Source organism: Opisthocomus hoazin, chromosome 1 (genome assembly GCF_030867145.1).
Source record: "Opisthocomus hoazin isolate bOpiHoa1 chromosome 1, bOpiHoa1.hap1, whole genome shotgun sequence".
In the NCBI taxonomy this organism is placed as follows: Eukaryota; Metazoa; Chordata; class Aves; order Opisthocomiformes; family Opisthocomidae; genus Opisthocomus; species Opisthocomus hoazin.
In genome coordinates, this window is record NC_134414.1 from 117,364,326 (window position 1) to 117,382,190 (window position 17,865).

Here is a 17,865-nt window from a genome sequence, read left to right on the forward strand (position 1 = left end):
TTTTCTTGCATTATTGCAAATAGAAAAGAGCAATCTGTGGCCTATAGTTGTATTCTGTGACTTGCATTTGGTGACTTTTTTCTTTAGTGAGTGACACTGAAGCAGGTTCAATCTTTCCTGACTTCTTCAAAGATTATGTGCAATTCCTTTTCTGTGAAAGTAACAAAAATAGCATTAGGAGTAGTTTCTGTTCTCTGATGTGTGCTAACGTGACTTTGTGTTCCTACTTTTCCTCTGGAAATGCTTTTCCGTTCCTGTTTATGGCAGTTCTTATTCATTAGAATTTTATTCAGTCTTCTGGCCTTTGTCTTGGCTTTCTCCATCAGTAATTATTTCAGTACACATGACATAGCTTCTGACCAAGCCTAGCCATGTGCTTGATGAATCCTGAGGTAATACCTATTAATACCAGGTATCTTACTACTGAAAGAGTTGTAATTGCACTTTTTATTTGGTCTGAAAGAAGACTACTTAGCACTTCATACTCCCTTTAAACAGCCTTTAATTTATTTTCTAGATCGCCAGTTCAAAGACTGCATGATGGAAGTTTTCATACACTGCCAGAATACAAATATTTAGATAGGTACCTGCTAAGAACCTTCAAAAGAAACTAATTGCTAGAAACTTAACTTGCACTGACTTGCACATTAGTGAGGCTTCCACACAGATGCTATCAGTACTATGAAGCACCTCTAAACAATTTTGAAAAACCTGGCCTTCCAGAAACATTTTTCTGCAAAATTGTTTTGCTCTTAACATTGCAGAAAATTTGGTAGGTATTTTTTCATGTATTAAAATAATATGACCAAATGGGAGTTAGTATACAATGTCACCAGTCCAAACATCTATAGCTACAGTAGTTGATTCTTTAATATTTACAGGCATAAATTAATAGACATTATTAATTGATTAAAAAATGGGTAACTACTATACTAAAGGTGTTGCACACAGCACTCTACTCTTTTGCTTAAATGGTTAAGAATGTAAGAGACAACCAAAATATCGTCAGAGCTGAAATGTCAAACATATAGTAATGCCTCTCAAAGAGAAGAAATATAGTTACAGTTCTAACAATTAAGATTTCTCTTTAAACATTTGGAATTAAAAATAGAAATTTTCCTACTGCAAGTGCCTGAAGTGCATATGACAGCAATCCTACTGTTCAGCTTAATGAGCCTGTTGGTTCAGAATATTAAGCAGTTTGATTTGGACATCTTAAATATGATGTAGATCTAAAATGTTAATGGTAAGCAAGAGTTTGGAAAATGTAATACAGGACACTTTTCCTACATAAAAAAAATCTTCTGTCATCTGTTATTTGCCTAGGTTATGAAATGTGGTTATTAATTATTACAGCTTTGATTTCTAGGGACTGAAAGAATTAAAATCCAAAATTTCCTCTGTATATTACAATGTTTCAAGACCTCCTTATAAGAGTCCAGAGGTTCTTCACATTTATTTGCTGTCACTCAGCCCTCATTTCATTGTTTTGCTCAATTTGACACTCTTTTAAGGAAAATTGTCCTCAATGGTTTGATCCACCTTTGTGATTGGACATAAGAGTCTTCAGATGCCATAACCTTCCTGTGTCACTCTCACTCTTGCATCTATAATCTTATTTCTAGCAGAAGAGACATCTCTGCATGTATCAGACATCCAGATCCAGAGTCATTGCTCTGTTCTTTTTGTCGTGTTGGTGTTAGAGAAGGCTATATCAGTTTTTCTACATATTGCTTGTCAAAGACATGACTTCAGAAAATGTAAGCTTGTATGCAGGGACCAAAAAAAAACTTTTCTGCAAATGTGCTGATCACTGATACATTCAGACATCCACAAGATTTTAGAAATATAATCCTTGGTACTTTTATGTTAAGTGGTTTAAGAGCAGACACTGTGAATTGTTGATGGCTAAAAAGCAAGCTCCTTTTTGACTCAGAAGATACTGTACATTTAATTTCAGCAATGTAGTTGAATCACTAACCAACTTCCAGGATGTGTGACAGGAAAATTAAATGGATTTACCGGGGAAAAAAAAAAAGTTTGCACTTGGAATTCTATGTCAGGACTACTATGATTAAATGATCAGCATTATCCTATATCCCTACAAAACCACTAAAGAACAGTGATGGACGACGATAAAGTACATCTTCACTATTTCATGCCACCTACACATCTACAGACATTACTACAGTATTTTGAATTTCATGCATAAGGGTGTTTACCCTTTTCTATTTAAAAATTACCTTGTGACTTTACTCCATATGTTGGCTCACTTACTTCAAATATGGCATTTTAATAGACAAGTCACTTACAGCATCCAGAGCTAGTATATATTCTTTATTTCTTGGGAAATGATAAAAAGTTATTTTTTATAAAAAACTTTTGCCAGAATCATAGAAGACACATTTCCTTTAGAATATCTTTCAGCAGGTAATGTGGCAGTGGGATTTAATTAGCATTTGTATTACATAGATACACAGTCCTGGTTACAGGATTTCATTGTGGTAGATGCTGTTGAAACCCAATTCTTCCTTCATTCTCAAGATAAGTACCTTCTGGGCCACAGCAGTGCAAAATACCCTATTCTTCTCAAGGTTGTCCTAGAAGGCTGAACTATTGGTGATTGTCTGGGTAAGATAAGCTTGCAGTGTGTTTCTCTTGTCTACAAAAAGCTGACTAAAATCATGTAAGCTGGGAATCAAGTAATAACTTTTGGTTGCCACCAGCATGGGCAAGATTTGAAGTGACGACTTAGATTGAAACATGCCAAATTCCACCATCAGCTACAGTACTGCAAGCTGTACAATGAAAAGAAAAAAAAAAATTCTGTTGTGTGGGTAGTGTGCTTTAAATGTGAAAGAGTCTTCCTAGCTGTGGCAGTAAGCAGCTTTGAGGTAATTGCTATTTTGTGTTTCAGGAGACAGACGTTAAAATGAGTCATTGGCTCCTGTTTGTGTTCTGAGCTGGCCCCTCAGCCTGTACAGTTTTACTGGTTTTAAAGGGACTGTGTACTGGCACAGCTGCTTCCAGTATAACAGGATATGCAGCACAGACGAAAAAAGTTCCCACATATTTTCCTGGTAATTGGTGATTTTGTATACAATTTAAGCAAGCAAATCCTATAATGGCTTTGACTGCAAAATACATAAAATACAATAGTTCCTCTAGTGATTATACAGGATACTTGGTGTTTACATTTGTACTTACTTATTTGTCACTTTGATTAAATGCATACTTTTTAAGGAGAAGACTTGCTCTGAGATTTCAGGTTTTTCCTTCTTTATGTTTCTTTTGAATTTACTTTTGAAATTTATGCCAGTCTTGACCACTCTTTCAGTCTGCCATGCATGGGAGAGGTATTAGCCCAAATTCTGCTGGGAGAGCTCTCTCTGTTTCAGCTGCCTTTAATAGGATCACACTTTTTTAAAATAAGTCATATACTCATATAAAAATTTAGATAGAAAACTAAATTACATCAGCAGTGAAAAATCATATGACTGAAACATCAATTCTAATTTAAAAGCATCTCTTGAGACAATGCAAAATGTAATTCTATTGCTGAAGTGAGGCAAGGCTGTTCTGGGACAAAACTAATATAGAAGTCTGACAAATATCGTTAATAATCCACTGATATGTATAACTGATGAGAACAGTGTTGACAGCACCATATTGCAAAAAAGAATCATAGCCTGATGGGAACATTACAACCCACTAGTAGAAACATGTTAGAGCCTCTAACGGTGTTAGGGTTGCCACCATAGTGATGGACCAGATTCTCAGGAGCTGACATCTTCATAAATCAGAAGCTCTGTGGCACCACAACAGGTCCTTGGCTTGACTAACATATGATTACAGTTGAGGACTGTAGTACAGCAGAAATCATGCTAAGCAATAGCCTATCTGCCACTGACACTTTGGAGGCTGGAGATAACAAAGAGAAATCAGCAAGCCTGCCGGCTTCTTCTACAAAACAATAACTATAAAATCCAGCTGAATTCAAAAGCCATTTAAGATTGAAAAACAATACTGTATATGTCTACTAGAATTTTCAAGTGAATTGACTTATTAATGACATAAGTCATTTCCTACATTATTAAATTAAACACTTCCTGTTGTAAAGAATATTTGCCCACCAACAAATGGGTATCTCCGTTATGGACGTTTACATATGGATCTCCTTGCATGAATTTCTGCCCCATTAACAGCTTATGTACACACACAGTTACATATTTCCATTTTAAAAGCTGCAATTAAAGTGTAAATATTGTTGGCTAATATAGTTGGCTGTCAATATGCACTTGTTACGGAAAATGTGACATATGTCATTTAATAAGAGAGCATAACATGTTGTTTATAATATAATTATGTAGGAATATGGTGTTCAGCTTAAGACTTCTTTGTGTATCATTGTGTACAGTTATAAATGTTGTGTTGCTGTATAGCTTGATTTTCTGATCCTTGGAAGTCAATGTGCAGTAGCTACACTTATTTTCATATGAATCAGTCTGATCGCACTATGATGAAACGTATTTTTCCTAGTAAGAATTTCACCTGTGCATCTCTCTTGTAGGCGGGGTAAGATTTTATCCTCTTTCAGTTCTTCCTTTTAAACACTCGTTCTTTTTTTGAATGATACAATGACTACCTTATGCCCTCTGGAAACCTGAACAGTTTTTTGAAATTAAGCTTAACTTCTCACTTAAGGAATGGTTTTATTTTTTGTGTGTACATTAGAGCAGAGTGCATTTTTGTTAATTTTTAATAAAAATGAATGTCTGGATAGAGGACTACATTATCAAAGGAATAAACAAAATTACTTTTGGAGTCTTATTGTAGTTGATAGAATATGTCTTTGATGTCCTTATTTACATAGATTGGCATTTTATCCCATAATTGGTGCCTTCATCTTACTAAGTAATCGACTTTTCCTTCATTAGGCTAAGACATGCGTAAAACATGCATAACTTGCACAGAGTGCTGGATATAAGAGAGAGAATAGAAGTTCCTGGTGTAGCAGGCAGGAGCACTCACAACCCTGGGAAATGGGAGAGGTACAGACATAGCGATATGATGAAAAGATCAGTGTATAAGAGGAATTCCTGATGTGGAGAAGGCTAGCTAGGTGTGGAAGTCTGAAGAAGAACTGGAATGGATGCCGAGCGTCCTGTTGCAAATAAAGAACTCGTGCTACAGTCTACAGCGTGGGGACAGCCATAAGCTGGGTGTGCAACTTACCGCACTTGGTAGAAAGGTTATTAATTTTAGACACTGCAGTTGCAAAGGGAAGCATTTCCAATCACAAGAGAACAAGTAATGCTCTGCTATTCCTGTAATATTCGCTGTTCAGTCTATATAGAGGTCACTCAAGAAAGGCTCTTAGTATTGCAACAGGAATGGCTTTAATTTGAGGAAAATTAAGCAATTCTTGTGTGCAGTTTTGTATGGTTTTATAACAGAAGTGAGTACTACTGAATGCTTTAGTACATAATTCTCCACTAAGAAACCTCAGTGTTCGGTGCCAGTATTGAACTGGTAGACTTTGCCACTATTGCCAGTCATAGAATCATGGAACCTTAGAAAAATCTTAGTCAGAAGAGCCCTCTGGAGATCATCTAGTCCAGCTGAAAGCAGGTTCACCTTCAACATCGAGGACAATGCCCAATGAAGTTTTGAGTATCTCCAGCGTCAGCGATCCCACAGCCCCCTTGGGCACCTGTTTGACTGCCCTCATGGTAAAAAACTGTTTCCTGACACCTAACTAGAACCCTCCCACGTTGCAGCTGGTGTCCACTGCCTCTCACACCATCCCTGTGCACCTCTGAAAAGAGTCCAGTTCCACCTGCTCCATGTCTATACAAAGCCCAGCAGTTTTGAAACAACTTTAGTGTTATGGTTGTGACAGGCAGTGTATTCTTCACGCTACAGGTTTTGAGCTTCAGCCACTACTACAGTAAGTCACAGACTTATTTCTGATATGTGCTGTCCTTATCCCTTTAGCACAAAGGTGTTGTTGCTTTTTACAGTGCCACCTCCAGGCATCTCACAGGATGGTGTGCTGCCATCTTTTACTCTCTCGGAAAACCCAGACCTGTGTTTCACACAGCAGTAAACTTACCAGTTCTTTTGTGAACTCCAGAACCAGAACCTTCCTTTCACCTCCCACTCTGCCCCCCGAAAGGAGAAATCTGACCCCGGTTTTGTGTATAATCCATTTTCAAAGTCTTTATAAACCAAAATTCCTATGCTTTCTTGGATTTTTGACCAAGCTGCAAAGTGTGAAAGACACTGTATTTTTTTTTTAACGGGTGGTAAAGGTATATCTATAGCACAAATGGAAAGTAGGATCTACAAAACCTTTACATAGTAGCACTATAGCTATCCTATAAATATTTGTGCTTATTGCCTACTCTGAATATCAGTTAAAAATAAAAGAATCAAGTAGAATTTATTTTAGGTGAGGCTGTTTTAAAAATTGTCAAGAAACTGTACCATCTTTCTGTTACCAGTTTTTGCACATTTAATGAGCTGTGGATGCAAAACTTGAATTGAGCATATGATGTATATCAAAAGGCTTGCAATAATTTAATTTACCAAATATTTATCTTACCAAAAGTACAGATCATTCTTATAACTGTGGTAGGCACAGTAGCTGTACTAGTAATTAAAAATAGTGCAGACATACTAACACAGTCTAGCAATGTAAGGACATTTCAAAATTGGGTTCTTAGTGTTGCTTGACTGGTATTTCCATGGGAACACTGATGTCAGATGCCACAACTCAGGGATTTTTAATGTTGAAGCAGAAAGTGACCCCCCCATGCTGCAAGTAAGAAACACCTGTGAGACACAGAAAGAAACACATGCTTCTAGCAGTCATCTTTTTTTCTTTTTTTCTTTTTTTTTTTTATCCATAGGAGTGGTTCTAGGAAAGTAGATTCGTCAGAATTGTGGTGGCTAGGGACAGCACAAAAACTAATGTTCAGGCACCTTCATGAGAGAGATCTAGCCACAGTGCTTACATGTCTTCTTTTCCTGGACTGAGTTCTTGATTTACTTCTCAGTGTCCAACCTTCCTGTGGAAGACTCTATTGATTGCAGTGGGAAAAATAATCATGCTTCAGCATTTATGAGGATTAAAACCCATGAATTCTGTTCTCTCATCATGCATTCAATAGTCAGATGACATCAGAACTCGGTGACCTGGAACAGAATAGCACAGAGGAAGACAAGAGTATGTTCTCTGAGAAAGTCCATGCTCTCTGTGGCTTTTTTTTCTTTTTTCTTTTGTTTTTGGTTTTCAGGCTGCCTAACGTTACATGCTCTTCGTTATCTTCTGGATCTGCTTTTTGCTCTACTCCATAGTCTAGAAGGACCCGCCTCCTAACTTCAATTAGTTGCCTACATTTAAATTCTATGGCCATCACATTACGTGCATATTTTTGGATATTAAAGATCTCTAGTCACTTTCAGCAGTTCCCTAGATGAGTAGCTCTAGCACCCAGGGACAATTCTATATGATCCACGTCAACTCAGCCTCCCCTGTTTGAGAAGATAACAAGGGGCTTTTAAGGGAACCAGGAAATAGAGTGTATTATACACATCTGTAACATCACAAAAGGTAATGTTGATTTAGAAGAAAAATGCTGTGAATGGTAGAGCTCACCCGAAAAGAGGTCTAGTCTTAGCACACTCGCACCTTAAACACTGGATCTGATCTTTCATATGCTAAATATATATTTTAATGCAGATATACAAGTCTAGGAATCAAAGACACGAAATATCAGACTGGGGAAGCAATGAAACCTTTACTTGTACCACTGACGTACGTCTGATCTTTCTGCTGTTTTACCAGACTAGTCCTGCCTGATTTGATGACTGACCTTAGTATGCATCAGGGCAATCTTACTGTGCCATTTCAGTGTTCTAAAGTCCTACCTCAGCAATACTCCTTGAACCGAAGCTTTATGTGCACCGGTACTGACGTGTCTTTTCCTCTTCCTGCTCACACAAGTATTTCATCAGGTGGCATATTGCTCATAGCCAAACAAATGCTTGGCACATTCCTTTTCTCTGCAGAGACTTTGCTCTTCAAGCAAAGAACATCTGTCTTGTTGGCCATGTTCATAGGAGGTTACTGAAAGACAGGAGAAACTAGTGTATGATTATTTTATTCTACTATCCGGATTGCGTCTTGTAACGGAAGCAAGCACTGTTCCACGCAAACTCTGCTCATAGGCCGGCGACGCAGGTCTGCGACATGTCCTGTGCTTGTGAGCCATAACACACGTGAGCCCCTCCGTAACGCTCCACTCTGCTAGCCATTTTGGAGGACTGTTAACTCTTCTTGAAGAAAAAAATCACTGAAATACAGATGGACAAAATTTGTGCTTGAAAATGCTCAATTAAATTTGGCTGAAACTTTTCAAAGTCTTGCAAAGCATTTAATAGTTGAAAAGCGGTATTCTGTGGAATGAATAAAACAGTAGCAAGTGTAACGAATAACTCATTGATTTCACTGAGAATGTTTGTATCGGTCATTATACCGTTTTACGGGTACCTCTGTACCTAACGGTTTTGAAGACTGTATATATCTACAAAGTGTTCTGGTTTACATCAGGTATTATGAAATTTATCTTAAATTTATTTGAGCAGCAGAAAAAGAACCGTACAGTGTATGGCTATTTCCAATTTAAAACTCTGCAATAAGCAAGTCAGCGTTTTCAGTAGCACTGTGTCCTTGAAATGTCCACTAGAAAAGGAAATATTCTTTAATATTTCATGTCTTGTTACACATACTGCCTTCAGGTAGGTGATTTATGGTTTTCTGGTTTCGCCTATTCACAAGCACACTGACAAAGAATACCATTTTGATCACCTTACCCTAATTAGCCTTAATTACAGCCTTCTTCACAAGGTAGTCTTTAGATGCATTAATACATATTTATCCGCAGGCCGTACTGTGAGCATAGGAGGACATCGTTCCCCGATTTGCACAAAGAGGCTTCGGAGTTGTCATCTGGCTTTGTATGGAAGCGCAGTGATCTCAGACACTTCAAAAGCTACAGACACCTCACACTGTCACGTCTGGCGACGGTAAACTATTCGTCACCAATTACACACACGAGTCAAGTAAGAAATGACTTGCAGACCCTCTATCTGACTACGTGTGGGCAGTGTACGTTTCGCAGAAATACCGCCCAGATCCTTTACGTGAAGAGCTTGTTGAAAGAATAAATCTCTGGTATATGCCAAATAAAAAAGCAGGACTTGATAAGGGGGAAAGCAGCCGGTTCACACTGAAAAGGGAAGTCTTCTCTCTTCCAATAGCCCTGCTCGTCCTCACGCATCAAACCGTGACTCCCATGTTTTCATCCACCATTTCATTTCCACCCAGCATCGTGCCCAACGACCCCCAGCTCCGAAGCCCCCCCTAAAACCCACAGGCACAAGCCAGCCAAGCGGGCTACCGACGCGCCCCAGCAGGTTCCTTCGAGGCCGCCGGGTATCACGGCACCCGCTGCGGGCGCTCCGGCGGGGAGGAGGCTTACGGCCTGCCCAGGCGGCCTGAGGTAGCTCCTTCGTTTCGGCCGTTCCTGTCACGACAGTGGGCCTTATCGCAGGGCCAGCCCTGCGGGAGCCCCCCCGGGGCCGCCGGGCTTCCCGCGCACCGCCGGGGGAGCGCGGGGGCCGCCGAGGGGCCGCGCGCCGCGGGCTCCGCCGCAACAAAAGGCGACGCCGGGCACGAGGTGGCGGCCGCTGCTCGCCGGCTGCCAGTAGGGGGCGCTCGAGCTTCACCGTGCGGCGCTCCCCCCGGCCCGGGAACGGCGCGCGGCGGCAACGGGCGGCCTCACCGTCACCTCGGGGCCGCGCCGCCCGCGCCGCCCGCCCTGGCTGGCCGCCTCCCGCCCTGTGCTGACACCGGCCGCTTTAAAGCCCCGTGCTTGTTCGGGCCGCTTCTTCCCTCGCGTTCCTGGCTCTTTTCCCCCCGCTGCTCCCCCTCGTCCCTGGGGGGGTGGCGCGGCCCCTGCTCTCGTCTCCTCCCTCACCGCCAGCCCCTGTGCGTCGCGGTCGGTCCCGCCGAGGGCAGCTGCCCCGCAGCCGGGGGGGGGGGGGGGTGTGCTCCCTCCCGCCTCTCTGCTGAGCGAGCCCGCCGCTCCTGCGGACTTTGCAGGTCACGCGCGACCCGTTTTGTGTTGAATTTCATTTGCCGCCTTTCCTCCCTGCTCCACGGAGCGGGTCAGCAGAGAGACCTCTGGGGGAGATCCTTGCGAGGGTCTCGCCCCCGGGTTGTCCGCGTACGTGCGGGAGAGGGAATGAATAACTGGAGAACAGTTCCGTCAAATCACTTGCCCAAAGCACCAGCTGCCCCTTAAACGGGGAGCGGCGAGGAGCAACCGCGCAAATTCTGCCGGTACCCAGCGGTAGCGGAGAGGCGGGGGGACGAGGGGGGGACGAGGGGGGGACGCCCCCCCTGCAGCCAACCCGACTTCCAGCCCGGGGGCTGTCGCCTGGCGCCGCCGTCTCCATCTCCCTGCCCCGGGCGGAGAGGGACGCGTGGGTGTGGAGCGCGGCGGTTTAGTCCACACCCCGCAGCCTCCCTTCCCCAGGCAGCCTCGGCAGCCGCGCTCATTCCCCTCCCTCTCCCCGCCAGCCGGTCTGTCCGCGGCGGCGGGAGGCGGAGGCGGCGGGAGGAGAGCGGAGCGGGGCGGCGGAGGCCGGGGCCGCCCGGGAGAGCTGCGGCGGGAGGCCCCCGCACCCCTCCCCTTCCTCCTCAGCCCCCGCCGCAGGCGCTGCCGCAACTGCCCGGCGGCAGCAGCAGCAGCAGCAGCACCGCGCCGGGGTTGCTGCCCGCGGGCGGAGCACTCTCCGCTCCGGTCTGCAGTCAGGAGGGAGGTGTGGGGGACGGGGCTTTATTTTTGAGGGGATGCCGAGAAAGCCGTTCCCCTCCTGTAGCACGCTGCCTGGGCGTTCCTATTATGGAAGTTAAGTGAGAAACTCTGCAGCTTGAACTGATTTGGGAGAGAAAGGGAGAGGAAGGGGTAGGGGGAGGGCGAGAGGACAGCAAAATAGCCAAACCAAGCCAATGGTTTTCCTGCAAAGTGCCGGGAAGTTTGCGGAGCACTTTCTAGGAATCGGGTCCTTTCTCAGAGTCTCTCCTTGTCTTCCGAAGAAAGAGCTTGCGTTTGGATTGCCATGGATCCTAAAGACAGTCTCAGGCACACTTGAATAACTCCTCTGCTCGGGCTGGATTGGTGGGAATTTGGGAAGGAGCGTGTGTGCAAAGCAGAAGCCTTCGGAGCTCGCTCGCTTCTCTAATCTGTATGGATCTAAAAGTGTCACGCTCGAGACCCTTCCATCTGCAGCTTTTGATTTCAAGATTTCCCTTTCCACTTTAAGTAGCTGCTAGGAAACTGAAAACTTTTGGACCTACGTCTCGCTGGCTTTGGATACTTCTTTTCTTTTTTTTTTTTTTTTTTTGGATCTCTGTGGAATTGATCTCGCAAGCGATCGGGATTGCTTTTAATATGTCAAAATGGGTCTGCTGACGCCACTCCTGCTCTTTGGATTTGCATTTTTCCAAGTCTGCGGTAAGTTCGCTTATTTTAGATACGCCCTTTCTGTGCAGAATTCCTCTTCGTCTGAGTCTGATTTGGGACGGCACATGGGCAGCATTATAGGCTTTAATGTTACACAGCCTGAAGTTTGTTTCTGGTATAAAAATGGTATTTCGAAGGGGGGGGAGGGAAGAGGGACAATATATGTTTCCAATAAGCAGTCCTTCCCGTCTGCTAACTTAACGGGAAAGTAGGTTACGAGTGGAAGAATGTCAGCTTGCGGTAGCGAGGAAAGACTAAAAACTACCGTGCTAAATGTTTTATTCCTGGGGGGGGGGGGGGGGGGGGGGGGGGGGTCGGGAAGGAGAAAGAAAGGGCAGGCAGCTGTTGTAGCTGACATTACTTTGCCTCCTTCCATTGTTAAACTTTCCACCGGGAGAGCCGGCCGATGAAATAAATAGGTTAGCTCTGCCCCGGCTCCAGGTGAGTCCGACCGCCCCCTTTCCAGCGTCCCGCAACGCCTCCCGGGGCGCGGCCGGACGCCGGGGCGGGCGCTGGCGGGCGAGGCAGGCTGCGCCCCGCCGGGCACCGCAGCGCTCACCTCCCGCAACCCCCACGCCACCCTCCCACTCCTCAGCTGCCCGCGCCCCGCCGGGCACCGCACGGTCCACCCCTCCCTCCGCCCGCGCCCCGCGGGGCAGCGCAGGTGCGGCGCGGCCCTCCCGCCCCCGCGGGGCGCCGCCGGCGGGTGGGGCGGGAGGGCGCCCGCGTTGCCTTCCCGCTGGCCCCGGGCTTTCCCCGGAGGGAGCGCTGTCGCGAAGCTGAGCAACGTTTGGGGGAAAGGGTGGGGTCTTCCCCTCCCCCGCCCCCCCCGGGCCCGGCCCCGCCCTTCCCGCGCTGGGTCTGCCCCGCAGCACTTGGTGCGGTTTGCAAGCCGGGGTAGCGGGTGCGGGGCTCTTCGTTCGCGCCCTGGGGACGCGGAGGTGAATGGTCCCTCAGGGCGGGGCCGGCGCTGCGCTGCGGGTGGGTGCGGGAGGCAGCGGCACGACGGAGCGCGGGGAGGGAATGCTCGGCGGTCCTCGCAGCTGGGGTCTCTGTGTCTCTGAACAGCCCTTAAGGTGAATTTAACGTCTGGGACCCCGGCTGGTTTTGCCCGTCTGTTAGAGCGAACTTTGCTCGGCGGAGCTCCTGCTGACAGCGTTGGCTGTGCCAGTCCCGAAGCAAGGACTCCGGGTTTATTGTTTGTAGTCACGGGCTGCTTCGGGTGCTGCTCCCCCTCCCCTCATCTTCCCCCACTCCCTAGCAAGAAAGGAGGCAAAATAGACGAGAAGAGGGAGACGTTCAAGTACAGCTGTACATTGGTTGCCTGATACGCCATGCAGTTTAACGTTCGGTTTGATCTATTGAAAAGAAAATTTCCACGTAACGTATGTACATGCTAAACAGTAGGAAGTTGAAACTGGGAGAGGATTTAATGGAACGTTCGCATCTTGTCAGCGTGGTCATAGTTTAGTGGGATTTTTGTTTTCTGTTTGCCTTATTTTTCCTACTGTAACATACTTTGATCCTTAAATTGAAGACCACCAGTACTGGAGAGATCTTTGTGTACAAACTGAAAACACCAGGCCATAGAAATGTAATTATTAGTAAGTGTTTAAAATTGTGTGTAGCTAGAAGGAATACAATTAAAGTGCTCAGTAGAAGTGACAGAGTGAATCAGAGGAGCTTGGTGTTACAGAATGTAATTAATGTACCAGGCTGTTTGGAGATATATGAAACAAATGCAATTAACCAGCTTGCTGGAACGACAGGAGCAAGACATAATTTATTCTGGTTTTGTCATGGGGAACACAAGTAGAACCTTTGTTCTGGCTTAGCCTTATAGGACGAGGCTGCAGGGTGCAGGTGAAGCACGTAGCTAATTTAGAGCTGGACCAGTAGAAAAAAAATGCCAAGAAACTGCCCAGAATAGATGTAATCCTCCCCTTTTGTGGGAAGATCTTGCAGAGACTGTCAAGTTTGCCTACATTAACAACTCAAATAAATAAATAAAAAGCCTTGTGGATAGCACATCATGATCAAGTAGAGACAAGCTGTTATTGCTGAAATGATTAACAAGTAGCTTTGAAGAAATACTGGTGTGCAGACTTGGCACGCAGTACTTTTGTCTTTTTAGGAGCATGATAATTATTATTACACCTTAGGGTGACATATACCACCAGTTGCTTTGAAAAGATACATATCAACATTAGTACCATTTGTAATGATGTAAGAAAAAAGGTGAAACCCAAGGACCACTTGTTTAATAGTTCCTCGGTTTGTTTTCTATGTTTAAAAGTTACCTCTTAGGGCATTTCTGGTTTTGAGGATTTTGTTCTTGGGTTTGAAAGATTTTTGGTTCTGTTGGCATCAGATCCAGGTGGAGAGACACTGTAGCGTCTGAGACATGTTAGCCATCTTTTATCCTGTGACATGAGTTTTGTTTAGTGATTCAAAAGTGATATTACACAGTGCATAGTAATGTAGATCAAACTGATAATTTTTTTTCTCCTAAACTTGTTTTCTCTGTCCATGCTTTTAGGACACCTGAAGATTGCAAACCTCAATGCAAATGTCAGAAGGCGTACATATATATACATATAAATATATATTTTTTATTATTATTATTTTGATCATGGTTTTCCTGTAGCCCTGCCCATATTCTTGCAGTCTGTTCAGGGAATAGCTGTAGTTCTCTTTAGCTATCAGTCTTGGTTACTGGTCTTGATAAAACCAGACAGAAATCAAACACACAAATAAAAGCCCCAAACAAAACCCTACTGCACTACACAGTCTGTACCATAAAACACTAGCTATTGGAGATAATATAGCTGATTACATGTTTTTTTAATAGCGTTCAATTGATTTTTCTTTCATTGTTATGTGTTTTTTCTTATCTCTCTTGCAATCGTTAGTAAAGCTTGAAACAATGAAGAGAAAAGTTCATGACTGCTGTGAACACAGGTGTGTGTGGATGTTACTACAGATGTCAGTTTTAGCGGGCCAGACTCCACCCTGGTAGGACTCATAGTGCTTTCAAAGAAAATGACAGCCGTTTATGTCAGGGCTGACTTCTAGCCATTGTCCTGTGAAAACTGCAAGTGTCATGCTCTGGAATGTGTGATGGTGTTAGAGATGTGAGAATAATTCTGTAAAAGAAGCATTTTATGTCTGTATTAGTATATTTCAAAAGTACTTATTAATGAAAAGCATGCATCTGAAATGGTGGGGTGGCTCAAGCATGCTATTTTTCTTTGTCTTTTTTTTTATTATTATTAATTTTATTTCTTCATACCAGTGAGCTACATGTCTGTGGCCCTGTGCAGGTCTTGGTTGCCTATCAGAGAACATGGCTTACATATAAAGCTAGAGTATATTCTTCCAGTGAATGTCTGAGCTGACAGGGTCTTGATCTCTCATGTGAGTTTTGCTGTTGATGGATAACCTTTGCTTCTGTGGAACATGTGCATTTTAATGCATTAAGAGTAACATTCTGAAGTGGAAAGTTTGCGTTTTTGTTTCCTTTAGCTTGTTCTTCCATAGGACCCAATTTTGCAAAGCATTCAAGAGTGTGCTTCCATCACTTATACAGAATCTCACTGAAGTTAATAGGAACTTAAACATGTGTTCCAAGTTAATATATGCTTTAAACCTTTGCTGAGTAGGGATGAATTTATACCCATGATGAAGCATTTTGCTGAATTATTCTTAATATTTTGCTTTCTTTACTTCCTGTCTGGTAAGTTGTTACTGCAACTAAGTGCAAAAGATAGACAGTGAGAAAATCCTGTCATTGCACTTTCAGAGATGGATATGTTCGAAAAGTAATGTCAAAATCCAAATAATTTATTTTTGCTGCAAAACGTCTGATACCACAGAATGTTCGGGGTTGGAAGAGACCTCTGTGGGTCATCTAGTCCAACCCCCCTGCTGAAGCAGGGTCACCTACAGCAGGCTGCACAGGGCCTTGTCCAGGCGGGTCTTGAATCAGAGAAGGAGACTCCACAACGTCCCTGGGCAGCCTGTTCCAGTGCTCTGTCACCCTCAGAGGGAAGAAGTTCTTCCTCATGTTCAGACGGAACTTCCTATGCTTCAGTTTGTGCCCGTTGCCCCTTGTCCTGTCACTGGGCACCACTGAAAAGAGTTTGGCCCCATCCTCCTGGCACGCACCCTTGAGATATTTATAAGCATTTATAAGGTCCCCTCGCAGCCTTCTCTTCTTCAGGCTAAACAAGCCCAGCTCCCTCAACCTTTCCTCATAGGAGAGATGCTCCAGTCCCCTCACCATCCTCGTAGCCCTCCGCTGGACTCTCTCCAGGAGCTCCTCATCTTTCTTGAACTTGGTAGCCGAGAACTGGACCCAGTACTCCAGATGGGGCCTCACTAGGGCAGTGTAGAGGGGGAGGAGAACCTCCCTCGACCTGCTGGCCACACTCCTCTTAATGCACCCCATATCCCACAATTCTTTCAGAAAAGGTAGAACAGGAGTTTTTAGACTTTTCCGTGAGTTGCACTTACTGCAATAATCCTTCCATTAGGAACTTTGTGGAATTATGAGATTGATGTTGCTTAAGGAAAATAAGTTTTAGCACTGCAAGCTAAATATATGTAATATTAAAAGTAAACAAAAAGATTTAAGTAGATTTTTAAGGATGCATAAAAAGCATCAAGGAGATGCGCCAAAAATATGGTGAGAGAAAATGGAGGCTTTGGCTACTCTGTCCGGACAACTCTGTTTCCAGCAGTTGTTTTTCTATAGCAATGCTACGTAGGCTCATAGCACTAAATTCAAGACATGCTTTGTCTGCTGCTGAACCATTTAGTGGAAATTACTAAAGAGTATGCAATGGCTTTTTAGCCATTTGCTACCCTTGAATTGCTATTCAAATATTGATCTCCACTAAATAGATTGCTAACAGGTTCTGTACATTCTGTTTCAGCCACCTAAGAGGAGCACTGCTGTCAGGTTTTATCTGTTATCTCAGCTGGCGTGGCAGAGTTTGCTCTTCCTGTGGCTGCCATCTGGCTCACCACCTCTCATACCAACCTTGTGGAGGATACTTAGCAATCATATTGATGCTGTTTCTTGCCAAGAGACTGGGTTACTGGTGCTCTTTTCTACATTTCTATAGAAATCTCTATTTTGTGTGCAGAAGAAAGTATTCGCTCTTGCCAAATAAATAAATGTGTTGGTTTTTTGGTTCTGACTGAATAGACATTTCTTGAATGTAACTGCTGAATTTTTACAGAAAATCTATTGTTATCCAAGCTTTCTAGCACTTGCATTTTTGTAGTACATATGCCTTGTATATCCCCAAAAAATCCTTTAGAATTTGGTACATAGAAGGATACAGGATACAGAATCTGATCTTAAATCACTACTTCACAGAGAGCGTTGAGTATACCTTTTATGCAGGACTAGTCACGTGGACTGTTAGTTATGAGATCTTTGAATGCAAAATAAATGCACAGAAATAAAGATTTGTGGATGTAGGTTTTAGTCTCACCATCTTTACTCTCGTGCCTGGCTTCTACTGTACAATGCAAACTGTGGACTCTCTGCCCTTGAAGTTATTTGTCCAGAAATTTGATTGAGTTTTCTGTGCTGTCCTCATCTCAAACCCATTCTTTAACAGAATAACTGTTAATCACCTGTGGGTAACAATTTTTATTGTTGTAGTGGATAACTAAACAAGGTTCCGTTAATTTAGGAACTGATTCTGCACCACTGAAATATAGAACAATTTTGCTATGGAGTCCTTTGTGTGAAAGACTTTCAAAGCTGGTGATGATACCTTGACTTATTGTAAGTAAAGGCTTGAATCTGAATTCATGTAATGTTATCCTGTTACAAGATGAAGTTGGCTTGTTGCTACATCCTTCCATGGGGATAGCTTCCAAATATTAGAGGATATAAGTGCCTGTTGCTGCTTTAGTCCTGCTTACTGCTTGTTTGTTTCTATAGTGTTCTCTTTACTAGCACAGAGCATCCCTTTGTAAGCAGAAAGCTACTTCTTGTGCTGGGTTGTGGGTGTAATGATATGCATTCTTAATATGTTTTCAAGCCAAAAGTTCATGAAGTAAGAAATGGATTTTTAATTCCATCTCTGCAGCTTATCTTGGCTTTGCTGCCATGGAAGAGATCCAAGATGTGCTCTTAATTTTATTAAAATAGTAACCTTCATCAATAAATACATAAACAACAATAGACAAACTAACCAGTACTACCCACGTGATAACCTGCTGATATCTCTATTGACCTGCTGTGCTG

At 43.6% G+C, this 17,865-nt stretch overlaps 1 protein-coding gene across 15 annotated transcripts in view; it reads left to right on the forward strand.

Annotated features, from left to right (window-relative positions):
• The window catches only part of ROBO2 (roundabout guidance receptor 2), a 1,133,103-nt gene that overhangs the window by 652,891 nt on the left and 462,347 nt on the right, over positions 1-17,865 (forward strand). The window contains exon 1 of one of the 15 annotated variants that reach the window (XM_075433877.1): positions 11,061-11,588. The exons of the other annotated variants lie outside the window; for them this stretch is intronic. Within the exon in view, the coding sequence (XP_075289992.1) occupies positions 11,534-11,588 (55 nt within the window). The 5' untranslated portion in view covers positions 11,061-11,533. Of the gene's footprint in view, positions 1-11,060; positions 11,589-17,865 lie in introns of those variants that run through there. 15 annotated transcript variants of the gene reach the window in all.